At 44.4% G+C, this 26,589-nt stretch overlaps 1 protein-coding gene across 11 annotated transcripts in view; it reads right to left on the minus strand.

The window, feature by feature from the left end:
• Nucleotides 1–1,155: 1,155 nt before the first annotated feature.
• OSBPL5 (oxysterol binding protein like 5) overlaps nt 1,156–26,589 on the minus strand; it is a 1,112,782-nt gene continuing 1,087,348 nt past the window's right edge. For all 11 annotated transcript variants that reach the window (XM_069624153.1, XM_069624161.1, XM_069624156.1 and 8 more), the window contains one exon: nt 1,156–7,450. In XM_069624153.1, the coding sequence (XP_069480254.1) occupies nt 7,315–7,450 (136 nt within the window). In that variant the 3' untranslated portion in view covers nt 1,156–7,314. The remainder of the gene's footprint in view (nt 7,451–26,589) is intronic.

Raw genomic sequence — 26,589 nt, forward strand, 5'->3', positions numbered from 1 at the left:
TGTGAACCTATCCTATCACGCTATGTCTCCTGTTGCTTAGTCTGTTCTGTTTGCTCAGGGCTAACTTGTGAAAGGTGTAACTGGCTATTTCTGCTGGAGCCCATCACTGGACACTTGACAAAGTGATTATCATCTACCTGACGGTCAGCATATTGACGGTCAAGAAATGGAGCCTATTCGAGTGCCAATTAGCGGTTTCTTGTACCTCCAGAGCAGGCTGACCATCATTAACAGTGCACCCGGTCCCGCTCTAGTTTAATGTTGGTTCACATTGGTAGCGTCCTGTGATGGTAAGGTGTTACTGTCTGCCGATTGCTTTGGGAGTATCCCTGTCTTCCTTGAATATCACTGCACCTCATTTTCAGTTTGTCTGGTCGAACACTTGAGAATGTGTCAAGGGGTGGGAAGTAACCTGGTATTTGGGGGTTTGGAGCCAGGCCGATGGTGGCATTGCAGATGTTCACAAGTTGGGAGCCAGAGTCACAGATGGGCATATTGTGCACAGTGGTTGGGATAATTGTGAGGGAGACGGCAATACATTTGCTTCCCGCAGGCATTAGTTTGATGGTTTTGTAGAAATTGGATGGAGCTGGTAATGCTCATCGGAGGCTAACGTGATGATCAGAAAATGCCCTGACTATCAGAGTTGTGCTTCTGGTATTGTCTTGGGAGCATAGCTCTGGGGCAACGCGCTCGCTTTGGAAGCAAGACCGCGAAGCAACACATGTTCGATCCGTGGGTCGCGCTTATGAACCCCTGGATATTAAGCGTGTTATAAATAACCAATCCTAATCATATTCCTGTATGTATGAAACTCGTGGTGCGTGTGATTGGTGTGCTGGTGGGTTTTGGTCCCATGAGCTGATAGAAGGCTCCAGTTGAGCAGTGCTTGGTATGCTGTAAAAGTCTCCAAGTCCCCAAATCCTGGATGAACCCAATGGCAGCAAAGCAAAGTGATGAGTGAACTCTTCAAGGAGGCCAGGAGGAGTGCAGAGATCTGACAAGGAGACATGTTAAACGATTCCTGCTCTAGGCCACATGATGATGCTTAAATGTACTTTCTTGCTGTTATTTCCTCCAGTAATTCAACTTTAGGCTGAGGAACTATTTGATATGTAAACCCAAAACTGTTAAACTGATTCACACAATAAGCCGTTAAAAACTTCTGTGGGTTTATTTTGACATATCATACATACGCTATTTCCATGGACAAGGAACTGCCATATATAGACTCTAGAGACGTGTTATCTGGACTTCCATTGCATTTTTAAGGTCGCATGTACAGCTGTAGTTTCCTCCATCTGACAATCCTGTGCCACGTGCCATAGTGAGACTGTAAGAGACGAGAGCTGTTCTTCTGTAAATCGCATGTCCTCATTCTGCAGAACCTTTGCTACGAAATATCATGTAATGTCTAGATTATTTATCAGTAATCCCATTACACCAAGACCTTGCCATTCTCATCCCATTCCTTACATTATTAGGCATCCTGCCTCAGAGACATGCGTCCTGCTGAAAAAGGCAACATAAGAATAGTTAACCCTGGCTGCTACTATAGCCCCTACCCTGTTGAGGTCGGGCCAATCTGAGACCTTCCTGTAAATACCAAGCAGCTCAATATTCACTCTGGGAATGGCACGTGGGTTGCAGGACTGGGACGAGGAAGAGTAGGATTCAGAGTAATGGGAGAACTGAGTAATATAGGGCTTGCCTCTTTGTCGTCCCTCTCAGTACTTACACTGCAAGTGTTTGGAAGCAGTACACAGGAGATTGCCCAGAAAGACAGTCAGGCAATGTTGTGGTGTACAAGTGATATCATTATTAACATAATCATCAACGCAAGGAAAACTGCTGACCCATGAAACACGTGTGTAAGAGCGCAATACAAATAAAATATCATAGTATAAGGTGTACCCACATACAGTTTATAGTGCCATGTGAAAGTATCTGGGGTGACCAGGTAGCTGCCCTACACATGTTGTTCAAGGGGACACCATTGAAAGCAGCCCAGGAGGGTGATGCTGTCCCGGTTAAATGAGCTAGGACTCTGCCAGTGGGGGAGTTGTCCACATTGTGGCCAGCCAGAGCAATTGTGTTCTTCCATATTCCCACAGGTAACGGCAGGGGGCTTCCTTGGAGCTTGCCCAAATGAGACAAAGAGTGAATCCCTCTGGTGGAGGCATCTGTGCAGTACAGGCAGACCCTGGCTAACATCCATGTGGTGTGGAGAGAAATCCTGAGCGCCATCGAACTCCAAGGTGGCTAGGACAAGGTCCTTGTGGCAGTGCAGAGCACCCAGCTCAGCAAGTCTCCTGGCAGGAGCAACGGTCACCAGAAAAATGCATTTGTAGGTAAGGAGAGGAATGGGGATAGTTTCCATATGCACAATCGGTTTGAAAGACAAATTCCAAGTCTTTAAGCAAGTGGCCATTAAGGACTCTTTGACAGTGAGTGGAACCCATAGGCTTCTGATGGCACTAATGAATAGCAATTCTGCTTGAACAGATGAGACAGCTGGCCCACAGAGAACTCCTGATAAAGGAATTCCCGCACTTGGTTGGGATTGCAAGAGAGAGGGTCAAGTAGTGCCACCTTTCACAACCGAGAAAAGGGCCTCCAATGCTGGGCATATGGGGCAAGTTTAAAGGTCTTCCTGGAGCCGGGCCAAGTTTAAAGGCCTTTGTGAAGCCGGGCCTGGAGAGAGTCGCCTCCTTGTGAGGTCCGGCGTCTCAGAAGCCAGGCCATCAAATGGAGCTGCTGCAGATTCTGGATAGGAAGAAAATGCCATCTGAGGGAAGGGAAAAGCTGTCAGAAGAAACCCGGAGTAGAAGAGGGTACGTACCAAGCCTTCCTCAGCCAACCAGGGGCTATCTGAATTAGCCAGGGGCTCTCCTTTCTGACCTGAAGCAGGCGCTTCAGGACAACAGAAGGAAGGCATACCAATGGGCATAAAGCCATGCTGAGGAAAGGGCATGCATCCCTCTGGATCCCTTGAGTGAGAGAAGAAGTGTGTCTCTAGGAGACTAACCGGTCTATCGAGGGGAATCCAGCCCGGAGCAGTGTAACCAGGGATACATGTTCCCATGAGGTAGAGAATGTCTTCCCTACAGTCCAGAATCAGGAAGCCACCCTCTGGAGGGATAGAGACTGAGTGCCATCATGCCCATTGATGTAAACCATGGTAAACTGTTGGTCCGGTCAGACCAACACAGATGTATGCCTCTCAGGCGAGGGGGAAAAGCACAGAGGGCTTCCCATATTCGAGAAAGTTTCCTTCATTTGATAATTTATCTACAGTTTTCACTGGCCCTCTCCCCTGAACTGTGGCATTCCTAAGTGCCATCCATCCCAACTGATTTGCATTAGGATGATAAAATGGGGGAAGGCAGCAGGAATCCTACTAGAAGGTTTGTGTCTGCCAGCCATCATTCCATTATCTTGTGTAGGCTTGTTGTCATGGGTACACATTGGTTGTAACTCTTAGAGGTGACATCCCAATGGTGGAGTAGATGAAGCACTAGGGGCTTGAGGTCGTGACCTTGTCCATGAGATGACACACTGTGGGAGCCAGATCCCTTGAGCTTTGAGTCATTTCAGGGCAGGAACTCCCCTCAGACCAAGAGGTCGAAGAGTTGCGATCTGATCTTGGTAGCTTCAGCAGGGGGTAGGGAGACAACCCACGTCTCTGTGTTGGAGAAAAACAACCAACACACTCCAAGATTTGGATTGGCATCATGGACGATTTACAGACATTCAGGCGCCTTCCAAAATGTGAGAGAATGGAGCACACCTGTTGGATCATCCAATTGTTCTGGTACAGATGTAGGGCAATACTCATCTGATGAATGCCACTTGCCAAGGGAGCCAGCACCTTGGAGAAGACTCTTGGCACTGATGTCAGGACAAATGGGAGTGCCTGATATTGAAACTGGCCCCCCTACACTGCAAACTTCAGAGATCCACTATGAGACAGATGGATTGGAAAGTGAAAGTCTGCATCCTCCAAGTCGATGGATGTAAGGAAGTCACAGAGAGAAACCTTCGGGATGGTGGACTGAAGAGTCCATCATGAAGGGGTGGGTATTGGCAAAGGTATCCACCCTTTTGAAGTCAAATATTACATTTTAATGCATCCAACAGATTAATCACCAAAAAGATCAAGGAAAATCTGGGTCCCTATGCCTCTTTTGGGCAACCGGTCCTCAATGCCAACCCTCAGGGCTGCCATTTTCAGGGAATCGTTAAGCCATAGTTATTAACAAGCGAAAATCTGGCAGGGGGCAAAGGGAACTCTACATAGTCTAATTCCCTTACTATGTCCCGGACCCAGACATCTGGTGTCTCTGCTTCCCAGATGACGTGAAAGGTCTGTAGTCTCTCCTGAGCCTGTGGACATTGAGGGAAAGGTCCAGGGATGGGGGCAGTAGTCAATATAGCAAAGGAGACCAGGTGGATTCGGGTTTGAAGTTACCTATACCTTGGTATCACCCTCTCTGAGATGCTCTAGCTGGTTGTATGGATGCCCTTGACTGGTATGTGTAGGCACTTCTGCAGGGACCAAAGGTTTAGGCCTGATGGCAGCTGACAGCTGGATCCCATCCCGGTCTTACTCAACCACTTCCCCAAACTTGGATCTGAATAGTACCTGACCAAGAAAGCAGCCTGAGGCTGACCATTTGCTCGGGGGCTTCACTTTTACATACTCTTAACAAGACGATGCACCTAATGGTGACCTTTATGACATTCTGGAGTGGTATGGTCCTCAAGACTCACAAGTTCATGTGAGATGTATGAATAAAGCATTTTCTCTACCTCCAGAATCTATAACATATCTGCACAGTCTGATAGCAGGAACCTTGTAATGTATCCCAAATACAAATGTGCCCAGGGAGAAAGGTTGGCTAATCTATATCATCACTTGAGGGCCCCCTAAACCTTTTTATCTACCAGGTCTGAAAGTGCCACATCCTCTGTGGCAACAAAGGTGTAGCACGAGAAGCAATATATGAGAGGGTCAATCTTTCATCGATCTCGGAGCCAAATCCTTGACTAGGATAAAGCTTGGTCCATCCCCTGGGAATGCCCCGCTTCTCTGGTTCCTTCCACTCAGTGTTGATGTTTATTAACCACCGCAGGAGTTGGAATCCCCATGGTTCGGATGGGGAAATACCAACTCTAGGTACCATGTGTCACCTCCACTATCTACAGAGAAGAAACATCTTTTAGCTCCAGGTCCTGGCAGTGTAATTTCATCTACATTCTCTTTCCTCAAGAACTTGCCTTTTATGTCCCATTCAGGCTCATTAGCCCCCCCTCTTCCTCTTTTCATAGGTTCTCTTATGGCTGGACATTTGCAGGAGTGAGCACATGTATTCAGAGAGGGGGGGGTGTTAGAAGCAGAGGCAATCTGGCACTAATCACAAAATTCAAAGTATATGTAAAGAGGGTCTTGTGCTTTACAGCAGACTGTGAGATAATAAAGAAGTGCTGGAAGAGCTGGGTTTATTGAAGCAGGGTAGCAAGGGGAAGGTGGAGATCAGTGGAGCAATTGGACCTTCTTGGGGTACAAGAGATGGGGTATGATGTCTTTTATCCTTCCTGTGTCAGCAAGATCTGCTACTCGATTGCCTTCCCTCCATTTTCCTTTCCCTCCATCTGAAGCGGGATCTGGAGTGGTGGCGCCTACCTCTAACATTCATAATGCAGAGAACTGGCAGTGGTAAAGCGGATAAGAAAAGCTCTGTGCGGCTTCCCTCACTCACTGTTCAGATTGCCTTCTCTTCTCCTCCCTTCTTCATGCACTGTTATAGAGCCCCTCCTCTTCATGCACATGATGTTTGCATGTTTCGGGCTGGCAAGGCGTCGCTGCACAATAATGCATTGCTTCGTCAGGGAGTGGAAAGCAGAGACCGGTGGCGGGTGCCTCTGCTTTGGTACGCACCTTGCGAGGTGCCTTCGAGCTGAGCAGCATTGAGGAATACAGAAACAGGACCATCACAAAATGGGCAACTGGGTCCTCCTTTGTGAAATAGCACCATAGAGAGGTAAGGGCAAGACTGGCGCCACGCAGGCCACGGTGCACCTACTTAAGGTACTTCCTGAAAGTAACAAAAAAGCAGTTGTTAGTAAGCATACTTGCCAAGAGGGCATCTTTCCTGATCAGCACAGCAAAAGAATAGGGAGCTCTGTGGGAGAAACCGAACTTTATACCCCCACCCAACAGGGGAGGGACCACAGAGCCATCCCCAGTTAATTAATATTTTTTTTGCTGTTTTCAACTGGTTGCTTGTCCCTGTGGCAGGACGGCTCATAGTGTAAGGACTGGGATGAGGAAGAGAAACAAAGAGGTCATGATGACTGTCACTCAGCATAGGTAGCTTTACCCGGAAGCTTTCGTTGCCGGGCTCAAGGAGATGGGCTCAGGAATTGTCCATATTTACCCGATGCTGCGAACTAGTACCACCTAACTCAAGAATGCACTAGCATTTACTCATCAGTTCACGCCTTCAAAGCTACTTTTAGTTCATCTCTTTTCTCTTAGAAGCCAATATTCGCATGCACACAAACATGCTTACCAATTTCATCTAAGGAAGTTTCTTTTATACGGTCTATACAATAATGCAAAAATAACTTTTAGAGGGGGGGGGAATGAATCACCCTTTCTGGCTGTGGTTGCTGGGACCTTGGCAGTGGGTATTGTCCAAGCTTTGTTTTCTTCTAACATCAATAAATAGTGTTTCAAGACCCCATGCTATATTCCCTGAACATTGGTCTGCCGGCACTTTTGCGTGTTCTTACGGTCTCTGTAAACCAGAACAGAATTTGAATGACTAGAAAAACATGTACTCTATATTACCAAAAGTGCATTTTTGATGCTGGATGCTTTGTGCTGAAATTAAAAACTCAATGGTCACTTGTGAACGTGTTGAACAGGTTGTACGCACACATGAAGGCTTACAGTGAACTTCAGGATGTGGTGTACAAAACAAAACAAAACATATACGCCAGCCTGTACATAGGAATGTAAAAAACTACTCAGAAATTGATTGCATCAGAAATTGACAGTGAGAAACTGATTTGCACAAGTAAAGCTACTTTTGGCTTTAGCGTTAAGGCCAGTACAGGTGCAGAGGTCCTTGCAGGAGTATGTGGAAGAGACCAGAACACAGGCCCAAAAATTCCATTACTTCTCCCAGTCTCCATTTTGTTCCCTTGCGCCCCTTGGTTTAAAGTGCATGGCGCCTCAAAGGGCTCCTTGTGGTTTGTGTCCCGGGGGTCAGATTGCTGGCCGGCTGGCTGCCCGACAGGGTCCTTTTATTTGAAGACAAGATGGATCAGTAGCTGACACGTGAGAAAGATGCAAAGGAGGAGCCAATAACGAGAGTTCCGCAGAACATTTTCCGAAGTGGTGCTCCTGGTGAAGGACTTCTTGTTCAGCGCAGTCAGGTCTCTGCGAATACAGCGGATGACAAAGCATAGAAGCGCGTGTTAGTTAGTACGTGTGTTACTTTCTCAAATAAGCAAATAGCACTTTACTTTCAAAATATTTTTTTTCCTATGGCAAATTGACGAGCTGAAAATCATAAAACCTTTTTTACATTTGAGCATGTAGATTCCACTTTACAAGTTACACTGATCATATATGGGCAGTGAAAAAAAAGAAAAAGTCTCTGTTTCAGGTTAGCAGGAAAAGGAGCAGATTATTCTGCAGCAACATCCATTGAATCTTTGTAGTTGAGTAAGCTTCAACCAGGGAAATGCAATCACACTGGTCCACCGGCACCCAACTTGGAATTGGCACTGCTAGCCCACCCTTATTGGCTTGCCTGAGAACCAAAACGTGAGCCCTCTAGGCCAGTATGCTACTGGTTTTGAAAGGGTGCCTAAGCGATTTGGGGGTCAAAGGAGGTCCTACTATTAGTGAAAAATCATTTATCATGCAATCACGTGCTGCACAACGACTCGTAGAGATGTCAGAGATGCCACTTCACATTTTTCAATATTTATTGTTGGGGGGGAGGGGGATGAAAAGTATTTTATTTATGTAGTGGTGTAAACAGCTCTGACAAAACAGCCACACGGGTCACCCAGAAGGTAACTTGGGAAAGGCTATGGTTCACCCCTTCCATCTACCTGGGTGTACTCTCCTGTTATAAATTGTACAGACAGCCATATAAAGTGGCACACCCGGGACTGTGGCAAGCATGGCACCCCTCCATACCTGGAGACTTTTGATTTGCCCCACCCTAACACTTGCAGACAGGTGAGTCATCTCTTCAACAGTGCTTCTGTTTGGACTCATGAAATTGAGGTGTTTTGTTGACCCCCCCCAAAATAATGGTAATTACTAGCACCACATAAATAATTTAACATATACATTAAATCAGTGTAAATCAGAATGTAAAGCTGCAGAATTTAATCAGGATTTAAAGCTGCAGAATTGAGCTCAACTTGTTTTGACTGCATTCCAAAAATGTCCAGGTGCATTCGTAAGTAATGCTAGCGAGCCTGAACCGGACTGCTGTCTACGAAAATCAGTTTTTTACGGGAACATGTAGTATAGGGGGTGGGACAACGGCACTTTGGCAATCAGTACACATTTCATTGCTTCATAAAGCACTACAGGATATATATATAGGGGAAGGAAATACAGTACAGATGATCAGGAAATATATTTGGCACCGAGAAAATGTACCCCAGAAAATGAGACACTGATATTGGTCCAAAACATCCTGAGATGTGTGGCTAAACAAACGGTGGGAGATCCCAGTCGCTAGCATACTAGAGGTAGCGGTGGGCCCTTTGATCCACAATGTATTTAGTACTCTGAACAGATGTATCTCCTATTTGTTTCGTTTTACATTTTGTACAATGCTCACACCATCAGATGGTCTTTTTTCAGTTTGCTTTTTTTGAATGAATGGAATGTCTGTTGAATGTCAGCAGCTCAGAGCTGTATCCTGCAATGAAATATCATACAATTAATGCTAAACATAGCAAGACCAAATGCTTGAATTAAAAACTAAATGAATTAGTGCAAAGGAGGTGCTATATTTATGCTGCCATGTAAAAAGGGATTATTAAACTATGTAATTAGTATTTTAATATTCTGAAAGGAAATTATAGGAGGTTTATGATCACAACAGTTTACTTTTTAAGTGTTATTATAAAGACAAAGTGAATAGCACATTTCTCTTACATGGGAGACACCATATCTCATGTAGCTTTTATGAACTGGGAACCTAGGATATGGACTCTGGTTCACCTAAACTGTATGTTTATGAAAGGATAAGCCTTCTTAAAACCAAGAATTCACTGGTCCATTTACTGGAGAGATCTTTGTTTACTTTAAGAACAAAGGCCTTGATATAAATTACCAAGAAAATAGAGCTAAATCAAAGTTTTATATTGGATTCAGCTGAATTGTATGGAGTTGTATTTTTAAAATGATAGGAAGGTCAAGAAGTTAAAGGTCGGGTAGATCAGTGAAGAGCATACTAATAGCTGAAGCCTAGAACAGGTCCTGACCTTGGGGAACAGTAAGGCCTCTTGTAAAGTGTATATGTTCCATTAAGGAACCTATTAAGAGGGTCTTTTGTTCTTAATAGCCGATGTTTTTTGTTGATATCAGGACCCTAGCAACAATTAATTCAAGCTGGACTGTACAGTACAATGTGCTGCATAAAGCTATTTGTTTAAAAAGGGACAAATCGGATATTGAAATTCGGCTTTAACTTAAGAACCATTGGTCCAATCTGAAAAATAAAGAAATTGATTTGAATTGTGTGGGAGAACCACATGCATATAAAAATGATATATTTAAATGCATGAATTATGCAAACCTTTGCATATTTTAATAACTGTTATGCAATCTTTGATAACATGAAGGATGTCCACTGAATATATATAAATCTTATTAATCACACAGATCCATATCAGGGAATTGAGTTGGGAGCAGAGTTTTGAGCAGTCTGTCCTGTGTCTGCCTTTGCTTTCCCTGGAGCTGAGATGGAGAGCCAGAAGTTAAAAACTCTCCTAGAATGCAGAGGAGTTGGGAGCAGAGTTTTGAGAAGTCTGTGCAGTCCGTGCTGCAGTGACTGCATCTGTGGCCATTAATGTTGCTCAGTGCTTGCTCTACACTGAGAAAATCTCCAAGGCCCCAACCACCAATCACTGAAGGAAGTGGATCGGCAAAACCATGATTGGTGTCTAAGCACCGGCCAGTGGTAAGCGCTCCATTTACTGTTGTTAGCAGCCTGATATTGGGTACGGTAGTGTGGGTTCCTTATTTGGTAAAATTTGACTTCCCATAGCCCCACTGCAGGTTGCAGCCTTTGCCCTTAATCAAGCTATCCACTACCCATTTAAAAAAAAAAAGATTACTATATGTCTCGGGAGGCAACTTGCTCTGTAGGCACCCAACGGTGACTGTGGGACTTGATCTTTTGAACCTCAGTTGCACCGAGGAACGTCCATTTGGAGTGTCTGCCCATTGTATCCTGTGACAATGGTGGCTATGCATTGTAGCAAGGCTCAACAGTTAAACCTTGACTCCTCACAAGAATCATCGACTATGATGGAAAGTCCTACGGCTTCAAGTAGTGGCCCGAGTAATGATGCTGCAAATCGGGACGATGAAAGAAAGGGAAGACCCACTGCTATTGGTACCAAAAAATCAGCTTGCCGGTACATTTGCAGCAAAATCAAAGTCGCAGCTAAAAACGCTCTCTGAGGAATATGGCTCCCCAAGAGACTGTACCAACTGCACTCCGATGGACCAAACAAAGCTGAAGGAAGGTTCTGTAAACTTCAGTCCTAAAATTGCAAATGCCTCTCCTATCCATCTAGACCCATGGGGATGCTCTCCAAGTATGCCTGAAAATGGCCTACGGCAGGTAGTTAATCTCAAACAAGCAGGATTTGGTGTCTGATGTTTCTATTCTCTCACCTGCTATCTGTCATGAACTGGGCAAATGAGTAAGACTCTTGCTTGACTTTAAGTCAAATATATGGGTTCTCCCAGGCCCTATTGATGAGGAGCCAGAAGTCACTGAAGTCATGTTACATCGTCCAGCAGTGCTTGATGCCCAAATCAATGGGAATATTGGGGATAAGCCTGGACGAAATGTTACTACAGACTTAATACTTCAAGGAAGCGACCTTGTGGACGATGGTGAAACTGTAGCCCCTGGGTAGGGAACCGGGAAGGCACACTTGTCGGACACACCTGCTAAACCTGGGGGATGTGAACATGTCCAGAAGCAGATGGTGGTTGACGAGTTATCCTTCCCGGTCTCATCCTGATTTTTGGACTCTATGGACAGGGGATATGACACCCTTAACTTTGAGCTGAGGGAGGTGCAGTCTATTTTGAAAGATGTGTGCGCTAAGGTTAATTTTATTGAGGTTTTGTTACTGGCCGTATTATTAAGGACCACCCTATCCAGGTAAAAAAATATTGCAAACACTACACTTCCCCTCCCTGAAAGCCCCTAATCCCGATTTTAATATATGGCTTGCTGCTCCCCTACCGTGTGAGAATATCTCAGTGGTTGAGCTTCAGACAACCTACTCGGAGGATGAGTTTTGTGGAATCAACTGCCGATAAGGAGATTTGCCCCACTGCTTCCATTCTTGGTCAAATAAGACTCCACATGGGTGGGATTGTCTGCCCAGTAAAAATAGCAACACGGTCGAAATCCAAGAGGTCATCCACAAAAACTATGGATACGGAATGTAGATCTAATAACCAGGCAAAACCAAAATAGTGTAAAAATCTGGAGAAACTTTCTAATAATGGCTCCAGGAAATTCATGCGGAATTTACGGTTAAGGGTGGATGAACTTGCTGTGATTACAGGGGGGCTACCGAAGGGCAAAGTAGAAGGGCCCAAAGGGGGTGGAAGGAAATGGGACACGTCCACTAAATGATACGCCTGTAAATGCCTGGGGCTCCATTACTCGTTACTTAGTGCCGGTAACTACAACAAGAGAGTCCTTTAACTTGAGCGAGATATCAGTCTATTCTGAGTCAGAAGGTCTAGACCAGGATGGGGTTGATGTTCAGGTGACCATTGTGGGTGGGGCTGAAAAAAGTTGCATACAAGTTGGTATTGGGAAATGCCACACTTTGCCTGAATCTCCATTGAGGGAAAGGAGGGAAAGTGTTGTATCAGGTGGCCCTGGTATCCCAGGGTGCGAATAAAGAACCTCCTTACCCTGAGAGGGAGGTGTTTCCAATCTTTAGGACCCTGGAGGAAAAAAAAGGAATTGACCGCAAGCCTACTTCCAAAGGTTTATCGCAAAAGGTTTAGATGCCCAAGACCCTGATGTCAGCCCCTAAAACAGGGGTTAATCCTGGTACAGAAGCAAAAGAGCTCAGGACATGGGGAAAGTAATGGAAATCACGAAGTGAAACCGGAAGAGGAGCCATATTATGTTTTTTTGGGGCGCTTGTTTGAAGAGTATGATAATGATCCCTTAAATCATCAGCATATTTTGCCTGTATTCTCTGAAGTGCTAACCCTAGGGTTAGTTAGCTCTAAAGACATCAAACAGGTGGTTTTTGTCTATGAAGATAGCTTGAATATTGTCAGTGTGCCTACGATCAAATACAGTTAAGAATATAATTCTTGCTGAGGGTGAAACCTTGTTCTCAATGGGTTATGAGATTTTTGAAAATGTAGTGGTGCTATTACCCTCCCCTGATAGGGCTGGAAGGAGAGATAAATGGTCCCCAAGAGACCATACCCAACGTTTCACTATCAATCTTTGCAATAAACAAACCCAGGGGCTGCAGAAATTGCAGTGTAATTGGTTGGACAGTGAGAGAGTAGCTAACTACGACTGGGTTAGGATTTTGAACTCACAGCATGGGGAATTAGCGAGGTTAGATCCCCAGGCATGATTGCCTTTAACAGCTTTGGTGTCTTGGAACTCTAGGGATTTTGTGAACATATCTAGAAATAAAGAAAAATTGAGTGCTTTCCCAGTTGTGTGCCTTCAGGAAACACTTACGTGCGACTCACCTATCATGGATGGCTACAAGGTTTTTGCAGTCAAGGCTGAACGGGGAGAAAGAGGGTGTCCATATGGTGGGCTGCTGACAGCCATCAAACACAACCAAGGAATTAAGGGTACATTAATTAAGTCAACAAGAAAGGACATGTTGATGACATTACTGTCCTGGAAGCCGTTGGCACCTGATAAATACTGAAAGTGCCTTGTATTTAATTTGTACTTCAATCCTGAATGTGTAATTTTGGAGGACTTCTTATCGGATTTCTGCTACTCTGTCAGGGGAAACCCCTGAGGAAGGTGCATATGTCATAGTGGTGGAAGATTTCAACTCTGAATGTCTGAACCAGTCATGGTACCAAAAACACAACCAAGTGGGTTTTCCAACTAAAAAGCTCCATAATGGGAGCCTGATTTGTCAAAAATTCCTGACCTGGGACTTGGTCCCTTTGAATGGAGTTTTGCTGCCTGATATTCCTCCTAATTTACACGGCATAACTCTCTCTCTGGCACTCTACTATAGACTATCTTTTTGTGTCCTCAGAGTTACAGGCCTGGGGTGGCTCCACGACGCTCCCAGTCAAGCGGTCACGCAATGCTGCTATATGGTTTTCCGGCTCTGTGGTCGTGTTCTGTTGGCTCAGAGGAGCTGACACTATCTCTTAATCCAAGGTACCATAATGTGCTTTGGCAACATAGTTTTGATCGAAGATTTCACTGGATAATGGAGTCACGCCTCCAGGAGAATCTCCCCTCACTATGTAACCCAAATAGTTTTGGCCCCATTGTCCAAATAACGGGGAGCCTTGTTCTCTACGAGGTCACTGGCGAAAGGCGCTGGCTCTGGTGGCCACATTAACGATTTTGATAAGGCAGCAATGATACGCAAGAAAGAGTTGATACAGAACATCATGCACCTAAAAAAAAATAGCCAGTCATTTCTCGCTGATAGTCAAGCTAAGAAAACAAAATTTTAAAAAATTGGATGCACAATCATAGGTTTCTGAGTTCGATGAACGATGCAGAAAAAATGCTATGATGCATTTAAGGGTCCAAATTGGATAATTTTGGCCAACTGATCAGGTCAAACGGGATTGACCCATATTTGCAGGTTCAACCCCTATTGAGGTCAACCTGGGTTGACCACTTTGAAAAATGATACAAGGCAGAGACTGAAGTGAGTGGTGTTGATTACATGGCCCTTTGGTCAGGTGCCCTCACTTGGCATATGGGTGACTTGCTGATGCTTATTCAATCTAGCAAGAGTTTGAACGCTCCGAGCCCTGACGGTTTATCGGCTATGACCCTGACGTCCGACCGATATTGTGGGCAAATATTATCTCAGCTTTGCTCGCCAACGTGCTTTCTGAAAGACCTATTCCCCAATTTTGGAAACTCGCAACAGCAGTGGTGATCTTTAAAGGAGAGGACAGATTCTTTCCCCTAAACCACAGGCCGATATCTTTATAGGACGCAAGTTGTAAGATTTTCTAGAAACTGGTTCTTCAGGAATTGTTAAGTTGGGCTCGACATTCAGGCAAGCTGGACCTGTTTCAATATGGGTTTAAGAAGGGAGTGGGGCGGGCCTAGACAGTTTCCTGGTTAGCGTTTTAGATGCCCAGGTGCAGGATCAAAAGTAGGCTTTATATTTGGCCTTTCTAGACGTAAGCAAGGCCTTTGCGTAAATCGGGAATTACTGTGGTCAAAACTATCTAAGCACGGTTGCCCGATTGCACTAATAGACATCCTTGTGTCCCTACATAGTAACACAAAGATTAGGGTGAGAGTGGATGTTAATAGGTCCTGCACTGCCTGGATTGATACGAATCGAGGATTTCGTCATAGGTGCATTTTGGCACATTTGTTGTTTAATTTCTATATAATGGACATGGGTCTATGCTGGGATGCCGTACATACTAACCCCCCACGTCTAGATCATACTAAGATTCAATATTTAAATTATGCAGATGATGTTATCATATTCAACAAGACGCCAATAGGATTGCAATGGGCCCTGGACAAGTTAAATCTCTATTTAGTAAATCTAGACCTCAAATTAAACATCACTAAATCAAAGGTCTTGGTCTTAAATTAAACAAAAGCCAAATGGAGATCCTTTAAATGGTCGATCCAGGGGCACTCATTGGAAGTGGTGAAGGAGTTTAAATATCTGGAAACCACAGTGACGTCAAACAAGTGTAAAGTGGAAACTTTTAGGAAATACAGATCGTCCTTCTTGGCTTCGGCCTTCCAGCTACGACTGTTTGACAATAAGTATGGTCTTAACTCTGCGCATATTGAAACTTTACTGGCAAAAAATACTGCCAAAATCTGTCTTTGGTGTCAAAAATGTGGGAGTTAGTATAGATTGGTCATTTCCAGACACCCTTCTGTGGAGAAGGGTCCTTCCCCCTCCCCAACTCACTTCCTATGACAGCTGTAAGGCAACTATTGGGACTGTTGCCCCTTGGTGCATTATTAGGTTGGAAAGTGCTGCAAACATACGCTTTAATACTGGCGCCTCTGCATGCATCAATGTACACAAAATAGGGACAAGAACTCAATAATGCTAATCGGAAATCTTTAGGGTTATGGAAGGACAATTGCGAGAAAATATTGGGGAGGATTGAATCCTCAGCTGTGGAACTTGTAAGTAACCCAAACAAAGTGAAATCTAAGCTACATACGTATGAATGGCTAAAGAACAGGACAGATTTGATGAACTGTCACTGTTTTAATGATCATTTTGAACATTACGAAAAGTTTTAATACTTTGTCCTTCTACCTGAAAAAGCATCCCTCTAGGGATTTCCGAGCAAATGCCTTGAGATTAAGATGTAATCTTTACTTAACAAGGGAGGTCCACGGCTTGCGAGAGGGTCAGAGTTTGTCGCTTCTGTAAAAGGGTTCAGGAATCACTGAGACACTTATGTGTGGAATGCCATTGGCTCGAACATCTCCGACATGAGAAGTTGGGTAGATGTATTTCCAACACTGGGGTTATTCCTGAAGAACAGCTGTGGACCCGAATTTTAAATTTGAATGAAACAAGTTTATCCATTTCAATTTCTGTATTTTTAGAAATCATTTTTGAATTCTGAATTTTTAAATTGGAAAAATGAATTTTAGTATATTTCGATTGTGTATATTATGTGTTGTGTGTATATGAAATAATCTGTACTGGTGATTTGTGTGAAAGGGTTTAAATATTAACCAAATGCATAATAAAATAAAAAATATCAGGGAATTTTAATGGAAATAAATATCTGAGTCCAATTTTTCTTTTGGAAGTCTAGAGTTTGGTCATGCACTTTTGGTCAAATAGACCAATGATTATGTATACATGTATGTGTATGTGGCATTATGGGTTCAATTCATGTCAACCAAAAGTGCATGACGAACCTGCAGATTTCCAAAAGAAAGTCTTTCAAGATCTGTTGACTGTAGCACATCCCCCTATAACATCAAGGAAACAATGGACCAGTGGAAGCAAGGAAGAGGATCCTTGTGGGTTTAAGTGAGAAAAAAACGATCATAGGTTATGTTCAATCCAAAATGGCGCTTTAAATGATGCTCCATGGGTCGAATTTGTTGGATAAATAAACTCAAATACATAGGTAGAGAAGAGAGCTTTGGGAAAGCAGAATAGGGAGAAAGTCTGCCTGTCAGGAGGAAGGTGGATTGGGTTCCAACTAGAAGTAGCTGATGGAAATTCTCCTTAGGCAGGCCTTTTTCAGAGAGGACTGAATGCAGAGGCCTGTCTCAAGACAGAACCAGATAATTGAAGCGGGATTTAGGCAGCAGGTGGCAGACTAAAAAGGGAAAATATTCCTGCGGGAGGGCCCAGAGCTGGTAGATGTCCCTAACTGTCCTGGCCCTTTCAAAGATGAACCAGTATAGTAATCCCCCGATCACTTTGATGAATGTCCCACAAATTAATTATATCGCAAACTGCAAATGAAAGGTATTTTGGGGGGGGGGGGGAACACTATTTATAAGCTAAATCACTGACGGGGGAAATGAGCCTCTAAATGAAACTTTGTGGAAGTTTATTTTAAATAGATTATCCTAGAATCTAAAATTGCACAGGGCATATTAGTCTCTGACAGTAGCAACGTATTAATTACTTGTCTGGAGTTTCACAAGAGCAAATTATATCTGGGTTTGCAAGTACAGTGTGCAACAAATCTCTCAGATTTGCAGGGACAAATAAACCTCTTGACCTGTAAAAACCATAGTGTACATAAGAACATTTCTGAAGAGTTCTTCTCTTTCTCAAAGTGGAAGAGGAAGCAGGTTAGTTTCTCCCTTTCATTCCGAAGAAGAACATGGTTAGTTTCTCCCTTTCATTCCCAAGAAAACAATGTCAATTTAAATGACCAATGTCATTTTTCCAAGTAACATTATGCACAAATAGAAATACCGTGCCTTAAGTTGACTCCAAATGCCAATTAAAATTAAGTTGTTGATTTCACTCCCACTTGAATACTCTCATGCTTTTGTGACATTTTAATTCATCAAAGCGTCGTTGCTCTACCTGGTAGTGAGTTCCAGATATTTAATCAAGGAAGCCCGAGTTATTTCCAAAAGCCGTGCACATGGTGCTGATGTAAAAACTGTTTGCTTAGATTATACTTGCAACACAACGTGTAATTGTTTATGAAAATTATTTAGAAAATACTGTGCGAGATATCGGGAACTTTCTTATTGACTCGATAGGAAGCTGGTACAATTTGAGAAGGATAATTTTTCCTGTGTTGTTGAACTGTTTCTTTTATGTTATTTCAAACAGAGAATTAACTATTTAGTTTCAAGAAGCTACAGATATAGGAAGATTCAATTTTTGTCTGGAATAGCCATATGGATATATGTTTGTGGAATCCTGTAGGGTGGAAGCTCCAGATTCTAGCAGGGTGCTGAACCGGAGTGACACATGCCGTTCTTTGTAGTGCCACACTGTGGGCTATTCTCCACCCTCCCCACTATGGGTGTTTGGGTGTGAGCGGGTTCCCTCCAAACCTGATGACTACAGCTACCACAAGTCCTTGCAGCAGAAATAATACTGATTGACTACACCTACACTGGCCGTGAGCTGCAATTATAGATTGTCTAACTGAAGAGGTGATGAGCACAGAAACCGGTTGGAGAACACCAGTGGCTGAGTAAGTGAATTGAACAGGGAACCAGAGTGTGCCCCTTCCATCGTGTACCGTCATATTTATATGTATGTACGTACGTGGGTTTGCGTGCATATAGGTGTGTATACACATGGTTGGATGTTTGTGCAAATTGTAATTAAGGCATTAGCGAGACAATAGTAGGCAGGTAGCATTTAATTTCTGTGGACAAGTTGCCTGTATTTAAGTGGACAATTGTAGGTGACATCTCAGCATTGAAAGTTGGGGCTGTGACGGATACCAGGGTATTGTCACTGCTTCCATAGGGAGAATCTGTTCCCATGAGGCCAGGGGAGTGCGGCCACTACCTGATAGTCCATCTGGGGGTGGTACTGAGTGGGTGGATCTCATGGGAGGGAGACCCCTATGGAAGCAGTGACAACCATATCAGGAAAACGCGGTACCCCCGCCAATCACCTGACCCTAAACCTCCTTCATATAACCTTAACAACCCCTTCCCTAATAGGGCCATGAGTTATTGTTACCCTACCATTTCCCTAGAAAGTACTGGGACTGTGAAGAGTACAACCGACCCAATGGAGATCAAGGGTAAAAGTATTGAGGTGTAGAATAACTCGTTTAACTCTCAGGAGAGCATGAAGACCAAAAGTACTGAGACGAGGAGGAGGAGGTGCAGAGCCATGAAGATTATTCTTAAGAACCATAATGAGCAGTCTAGTGGTTACTGGCTACTCATTGATTCAAACGGAGTAGAAAAGGAGGAAAGACTCAAGAAGCAGTTGTCTAGTCCTCCCTGGAGGAGCTAGCACAGTGCAGGAAGGCGGAATGCAGCAGACCAGAACACCAAGAGGGCAGCTGGAAGGACCAGGGCCAGTCCAGAGTGGAAGGACCAGAAGGTGAGCTGGCAGAGAGAAGCTCCAGTGTTCCTAAACCCTAACACGAGTCATCTTCCTCGTGACGGTACTTGGGAGAAGAGAACTCCAAGTAGCTGCATGCAAAGAAGAGGGGTCGAGGACCCACTACACAAAAAACACTCGGGACATCTTCCTTGTGGCGGTATGTGGGAGAAGAGGGCTCTAAGTATCTGCATGTAAAGAAGAGGGGTTTGGTACCCACTACACTACAACCACACAAGTCACCTTCCTCGTGGCAGTACTTGGGAGAAGACAGTTCCAAGTACCTGCACGCCAAGAAGAGGATTGTGGGACCCACTACAAGAGAGCCACACAAGTCATCTTCCTTGTTGCAGTAATTGGGAGAGGAGGGCTTGAAGTTTCCGAACATAAAGAAGAGGGGTCTGGGACTCACTCCGATGAGAAGAAGGGAAACCGCAGAGCAATTTACGAAGGACTACAATTGGCATGGAAGTGAACAAAGTTGGCCCAAGCAGGAAGAGGGAGAAGCAGAGGTCTGGGACCTATAAGAGACTTTTCCTAAGGATCATACTTGGCAGGGAAGTGAACCAAGTTGGCCCAAACAGAAAGAGAAGGAACCAGGGCAAGGCAGATTTTGTCCTTGGTTGTTGTGTTGCAAGAGACCGAGAATTGCCATGAGAAGGAATCGTGCCAAGGGAATCCTTGCCCCTGGTTGTTGCAAAGCTTGTGTCACAGAGATATATATATATGGACAGGTAGTGTTTTCCTGATTTCCTTTTAAATAAAGGTTTATGAGAACAGACATGAGCCGACTGTCTCGGAGTCCTACTTCTACACCCTTACAGGGTCCACGGAATATTCAGATTTAAAACAGCCTGTTTCGTTTCCCAGATTTTGGGGTGGGATTGTTGTACTGGGGTGTATTAGATATGGGATATTTCTTCATTAAATTAATTGTTAAAAAGTAAATGCATTCCATAGATACAAGTCATTATACGGGACAGAGCATATTTTAGTCAGCTTTGAGTCTGAAATGAAGAAAGAGGGAGTACCAGAGTGTGGAGACTTGAATATGCACACATCTTCTCCCCTGAATTTATTGTTTCTCATTTTCATGAATAGCCACTGCTAATGCAAGTTAGGCCTTTGGCGCCGTGGGATAGGGGAGGGGGGTCTGCAGCTCTTCTGGGGCCAGGCTTTTAAGCAGAACATACGGGCTGTGAAGTCAGAGAAATACATGTTTTCATAGATCAGTAGCCGTTTCAGGGATTTCTCCGGCTGCAGAGATGAGGTAGGACTGTTTGAGACTGAAATAAAGAGGCTGGTGGCGTAGCATATGTTTAGATTGATTGTTTTGGTGGGAGGCCCAGGTAGTTGTTGCTGCAAAAGTAAAAATGGGACATTATCAATCTGAGGACCAGAACTATTCTTTGTGCAATGGCTAGCAAAGTAAGGATCCACTACAGCAGTGGTGTGAAATTGTTGGCCCTCCAGATGTTTTGGCCTAGAATTCCCATCATCCCTAGCTAGCATAGTCAATGGTGAGGGATCATGACAGCTGTAGGCCAAAGCATCTGGAGGGCCTCAGGTTTCCCACTACTTCTATACAAGATTTGCAGATACTACAAAGCACTCTTTTGAATTCAAATATTATTTCTCATGGATGGCAGCCAGCTGAAAGTAAGTGCAGTAGGTTACACACAGGGTCTGGGATTTGGTCTTTGGTTTTCGATGGCTATGAGGGAGAGCAGTTCACTTGTGCCAAGTCAAATATGTGCTCTAGGCAGTCAACAGCGTATTGGCGTCCACAAGCATCCTCGGGCTTCTTAAAGTTTAGTAGAGTGCCATTGTTGCATGCAGTAGGTGTTTGGATGAGTAACAGTAGGGGATGTCTTCCAATGTAGACATGCATATGTTGAATAGAATAGAAAGAAAATGGTGACAGAGTCGATCCTTGAAGCATGTGGCATGATGTCGAGGACTGGCAAGAAAGAAGTGGCCAGATTTATTTGGCTGATATAATTAGCTAGAAATGATTCCAACCAACTCATGCCCTACCTATCAGTTATCATTGCCACTTTGATGTCGGTAATGCTTTGTCCATGGTGTTGAAACCTGCTAGGCCCTGTCTGAGCGAACTCAATGGGCTGAATCAAGACTCATTAACAATGACAAAATTATAATCTCCAGGTGTGTAGCTTGTTATCAAGCGACTACAGTTTAAAGGCCTATGCAAGATTAGTCTATAGTTTGCCAGACCATCTGTGTTACAATTCAGCTTGGTAAGTTTGGTTGTGGTAATGGTATGACTAAGCTGCTTTTGACAGGCCTGCCTCTAAATGCAGTGCAGATCTGTTTCTATTGTATGCCATGAGGCCGGGGATACTCATTTAGAGCAATGCTGTGTTGCAGATGTCCGTGGCAGGCCAGCCGCTTTCATAGATATCAGAATCGTGATTGTTTGCCTCTCAGAGTCCTGATAAGGCATGCTGTGAGATCAGTGGGTGAGTATGTTTCCCCCTAGCATCTTTTCCAGGGTTGGATCGCACTATTTAATCACCCAGATGTTTCTGTGAACAATTTATTTTTGATGACTCCAGCAGACTTGGACTTACTGTGTGTTTTGAGTGATCTATTCATTGTTTGTAAGAGCCTCTCTCCAGTGCCTCCAAGACATCGGTCAATGAGCAGGTCTGAAGCATCTCAGAGGATGTAATTGAGGGTTCATTATGGCGGGGTGTCATCCATAGCAGCCATGTGTTTAGGTTTTTCCGCCACGCTCCCCTGCTATGGCGAAGTGGATGAGTACATGGTCAGATCAGAAAAGGGACTTGTATAGTGCAATGCTCAGGTTGGAGTTCAATTGTAGCAGTGCCCTGTTCCGTGGGTAGTTTTCTTCTCAAAGCTGATGCACCCACCTTGCATAGAATCTAACATTCTATGCAGAGAACTCCTCCAAGCCAGAATAAATTGCACCTGTAACACAAATTTGAGTTTGAGTCCAACCTTTCCTGGGATTACCTGATAAAACCGACAAGATAAATCAGACACACACCCCAATTGTATTGTTGAATACTTTATTTTAATACCTATTTCAGTTAAGAGTATAAGAAAACTGGCTAGGCATGTTATTTTTATGTTTAGTGTTTTGAAATGTTAGATGTTAACATCTATTAACCTGCTAGCTCATGAGAGGAGGTCATAGTCCATGGAGCGGTCTGCAGAGGTGTTATGGGATTCTAACACTAATGGACAATACATCGGTCACCCCCTCACCCGTCTCTTGTCCTGCTGGAGGGATCGTTGGTGAAAGGACCTTTCGGGGCAGGAGAGAGCTGGTGCTTGGGAGTCCATAAAAGGGCCTAGCGCAGGGTGGCTCAGCCTGCCTTTTTTCTCCTATTTGTGGGAGTGGTCCATTGCTGCAGAGGAAAGAGAACCAAGACACAGGCTACGTTCTTTCAGTCAGGGCCGCAAAGCTCAAAAGGATCTGCCTAAAGACTCACTTGTGTGCCGCCCCTCGGACTGCGGGTGCCTGACCTTTGTAGAGAAGATAGTAAAAAGGAGCTATCACCCGCAGGGCCGTGAGTGATTGAAGGCAAGGAATAGTTGGGTAGGTGGGGCACTATGGCCCGCCGTCTTTTGGTTGTAACCCCGGATAGAAGCTCAGGGGCAACAACCAAAAGGATAGCTAGCCCCGAGTCCAGACAGTTCTGACATTAGTCTAGCCCCGAATATTTTCCAGACCTAGCAACACCCCTGGCTACAACACCAGGCGAGACTGCAACAATGGACAGCAGCTTACTTTTTCTCTGGGAGCCAGTCTGCCATCAGTGGCTGTCCCGCTGACTTTATGGGGTGGAAGGTATGGAGGGTGCAGGAGAGGGGGGTGAAGATGGGACAGTTGGCTACCAGTCGGCTCTGCTTCCCACCTGGCGAAGCGCTGCCTGGAAGTAATTCCTGACAACTTGTTCTTCATGAAATGTGGTCTTGTATGGTTTATAGCGAATAAGTAGAATTCAAAAAAGTCAAATGCAAAAATGTCGAAATTTCTTTATTTACGAATGTGTTTTATTTTTTTTTAATTTAATTTGGGGGTTCCCCCAAGGCCCCCCGTTTATTTTTACTAGCTAAAGCCAAAAAAACATACAAATTTAAAAAAACACATTCAAGTTTTTTTTTTAAATTTATTTTTCCCGACATTTTTGGATTCGATTTTTTGCATTCGACATTGACTGGCTACCGTCTTGTATGTTTGTCCAACTGATGGTGCTGACAGGCCCTGTGCTCCACAGGCGCAGGAAACATGAAGCATTACCTTGATACGTGTGGCCGCAGAAGGTGGTCACTCCAGTCCCCTGACATGAGGAGTTCAGAAATCAGCCCGCCCTGGGCTCACGCCGCTCAGGCCTTCTTAGGTTTCAGATGAGTGTGGTGGGCAATTGCTATGGAGGGACCTAGCATGAGAAGACTGTCCTGCCCAGGCATCCGTGGCCCGGCCGCATCTGAAAGCTGCTGCACCACCATGCTGCAGCAATCCAGGACACTGATTTATTTATTTTTATTTATTTATGTACTTATAAAGCACCAAAAGCCTGCAGGCATCGGGGCACATCACATAAAACTGGCTTACTATAGAAAGACATAACACCCTATCCTGAAGGTGATCTCGCCACTCGTGGTGACCCACGTTTACGTGAAGATATGTGTTTTTAGACTCCTTCTGAAGGCCATGTGATTGGGCTCGAGTCTAAGCGCAAGAGGGAGTTTATTCCATTCCCTTGCTGCCAGCACAGTGAAGGCCCTACCCCACCCCGTTGCTCATCTATATGGTGACATTGAGATCCTGCCCAGAGGCTCTGATCTCAAGGCTTGATTAGGATGATATCACCCTTGCTGCCAGCACGGTGAAGGCCCTACCCCACCCCGTTGCTCATCTATATGGTGACATTGAGATCCTGCCCAGAGCCTCTGATCTCAAGGCTTGATTAGGATGATTTTCTTCTTTAAATATTATGTGATTTTCTTCTTTAAATATTCTGGTGCTGTGCCAAAGAGACACTTGTGTACTAGAGTCAAAGATTTGAAGTGGATCCGTTCTTCAATCTTTAGACAGTGCAAAGCTATCCTGTCCTTTGAGCCGATTTCACTCTTGGATTTTCCTTTGATTATTCTAATAGCATTGTTCTCTAAGACCTGGCATTTTTCCAAGCAGTTCTTACTAGCCCTAAGCATAAGAGCATTGCCATAATCCAGTCGGGACAGTATGACGGCTCTTGCAATAGTTGCAGTATTTTTCTCGCTCAAGAAAGGCCAGATAGCTCTGAGTAGGCGAGATGATAGGAGCTGCTTTTATGCAAATGATGCATCTGAGCATCAGCACCCAGCGATGCTTCCATGATGAGTCCAAGAGTTTTTACCTGTATATGGGTGTCCTTGATGACAAAAGACTCATATTCGGGCCCTAATTTAGCTTTTGCTTGATGGGTGCCAAATATCATCAAGTCGGTCTTCTTGCTGTGAAGGCACATCCAGTTACTCTTCATCCACTTCTCAATAATGTTATACAGAGTAGAAATGTTAGTGCTGTCCTTCAGGTAATGCCCATCTAGCTCAACCACTAACTGGGTGTAATTGGCATAGGTTGTGAAAAACGCTCCAAATCCTTCCAGTACCTCACACAGACATCTCATTTACAGATTGAAGAGGGGTGGGGATAGACTTGTTCCCTGCGGGACTCCGTACTTTGAGGGCTGCCATGGAGAGTGCCCCTCTTTCCCCCGTGAATTTTGGCTTCTCTATCCAACTTGCTACTTTTTCGAGGGCCTGTTGGAGCAGTTGGTGATCTACCAGATCAAACACTGCATTCAGATCCAGTAGCATAAGCATCCCTATCTTGCCTTTATCCACCACACCGAGCATGTGCGTCTGCAGATCCAACATGGCAGTTTCCGTACTATGTGAGGTACGAAAGCCAGATTGTTGGTCATACAGGATGTGATTCTCTTCCACATGCTTCTGTAGTTGAATTGTCGTGATTTTGTCCAGAACTTTCAACAGGAAATTACAGTTCGTAATGGGTCGCAAATTCCCTGGATCCTTAGGACCTAGCCCTGGCTTTTTTATAAGGGGCGTGATGGTGACTGCTTTGATGCTTTTAGGCACAAAGCCCTCTCTGAAGGAGGCATTTACTATTTTAGTTAGTACTGGTATGAAGATTTGCTTGTTCTCAAGTATTATTCTGGGGGGAATTGTGCTCTCAGCGCATGAAGTTGGCTTCATTGCTGCTAATACCTTCGTCATCTCTTCCTCGGAGATAGGTCGGAACTGAAAGGTCTCACTCTCTGACTGATGATGTTCCCCTTCCAAATTGGTCATCTCTCTGTTGGAAGTGTCCCTGGCTGTTATTATGGTATATCTGGCCTACTGAATTTTCTGAGCAAAGGCCTTTTGCACCCTCTCACAATCTTCCTGTGTGGGGGGTGACGAGACCTGTGGCTTCTCGAATGATTTTAAGATGTCAAATAGATTACTGGTGGAATTGTATGCTGAGGTGATCTGTTTGTTTTAAAAGTTTTTCTTAGCATCCCTGATTTCGCCTATAACGTCTATCAGGGGCCTTCCATAGATCGTTATTTGTCTGTGTGGGGTGTTTGTGCCACCTACTCTCCATCCCTCTTTTCTCTTTCTTAATATTAGCTAGCTCACTATAGAACTATTTCTGGTGGTTACTGTTCTATCTCACCATCTTCGATTTTAACGCAGCCTGCTGTTCCACTAAATCTTGTGTCGCTATATAATAGTTCAGTAGCAGGGCTTCACAGGTGTCCCCCTCCTGTTAGCTCTCTAGTATCGTATTCATGCACTGTTTCAGATGTGTAGGACTTAAGTTCTTAAAGTTCCTGCTTTTAACTTTTTCTTGGCTGTTAGACACTTTCTTGCAGTGATGACTCCTTTCTACCTCAAACGTGACCTTAAAGTGGTCGGTCCAGATGCATGGGAGGGTTTCACCGCCTGGACCTCAAAATGTTGTGCTACGAGCCAATCGTATATGTCGTGGGTTCCTGATTAATGACCCTAAAGTCAATATTGTTCAGCATTGTTTCTAGGTGGAGCTGATGATGCTAGGGTCATTGTGGAAACATTGGTAGTGCATGAATGATGGATACCTCCATAGCGATGAAGCTGGCAAACAGGTACGTTAATATTGGGCAAATTAATGGAAGTGAACCCTAGAAGACTGCGACTGTTGTGGACGTGTAATTACTTTTATGCATGAATAATGATTTAGCCAACGTTCTCCCATAAAGGACGGATAGGAGCTGTAGTGGGGGGGCATGTATTGACTGTTAATGTGTACGGTATGTATGTAGGGTTTGCTAGGTTCACCCAGGTCGCCTTGCGTCTTGCCAGGGGACCCAGGTAAAGGGGCAGAGGGGGAAAACCAACATCCTAGAGTTACTACACACATAGAACTGACCAGTGTGTATGACTGACCTGCTTAGACGGCCCGATTTCAGGTGCTCTCTCCGAGAGTCCCGCTTATGGAATATGGGTACTAGG

The sequence above is a fragment of the Ambystoma mexicanum genome, chromosome 11, assembly GCF_040938575.1.
Source record: "Ambystoma mexicanum isolate Mex_15411 chromosome 11, UKY_AmexF1_1, whole genome shotgun sequence".
Lineage (NCBI taxonomy): Eukaryota > Metazoa > Chordata > Amphibia > Caudata > Ambystomatidae > Ambystoma > Ambystoma mexicanum.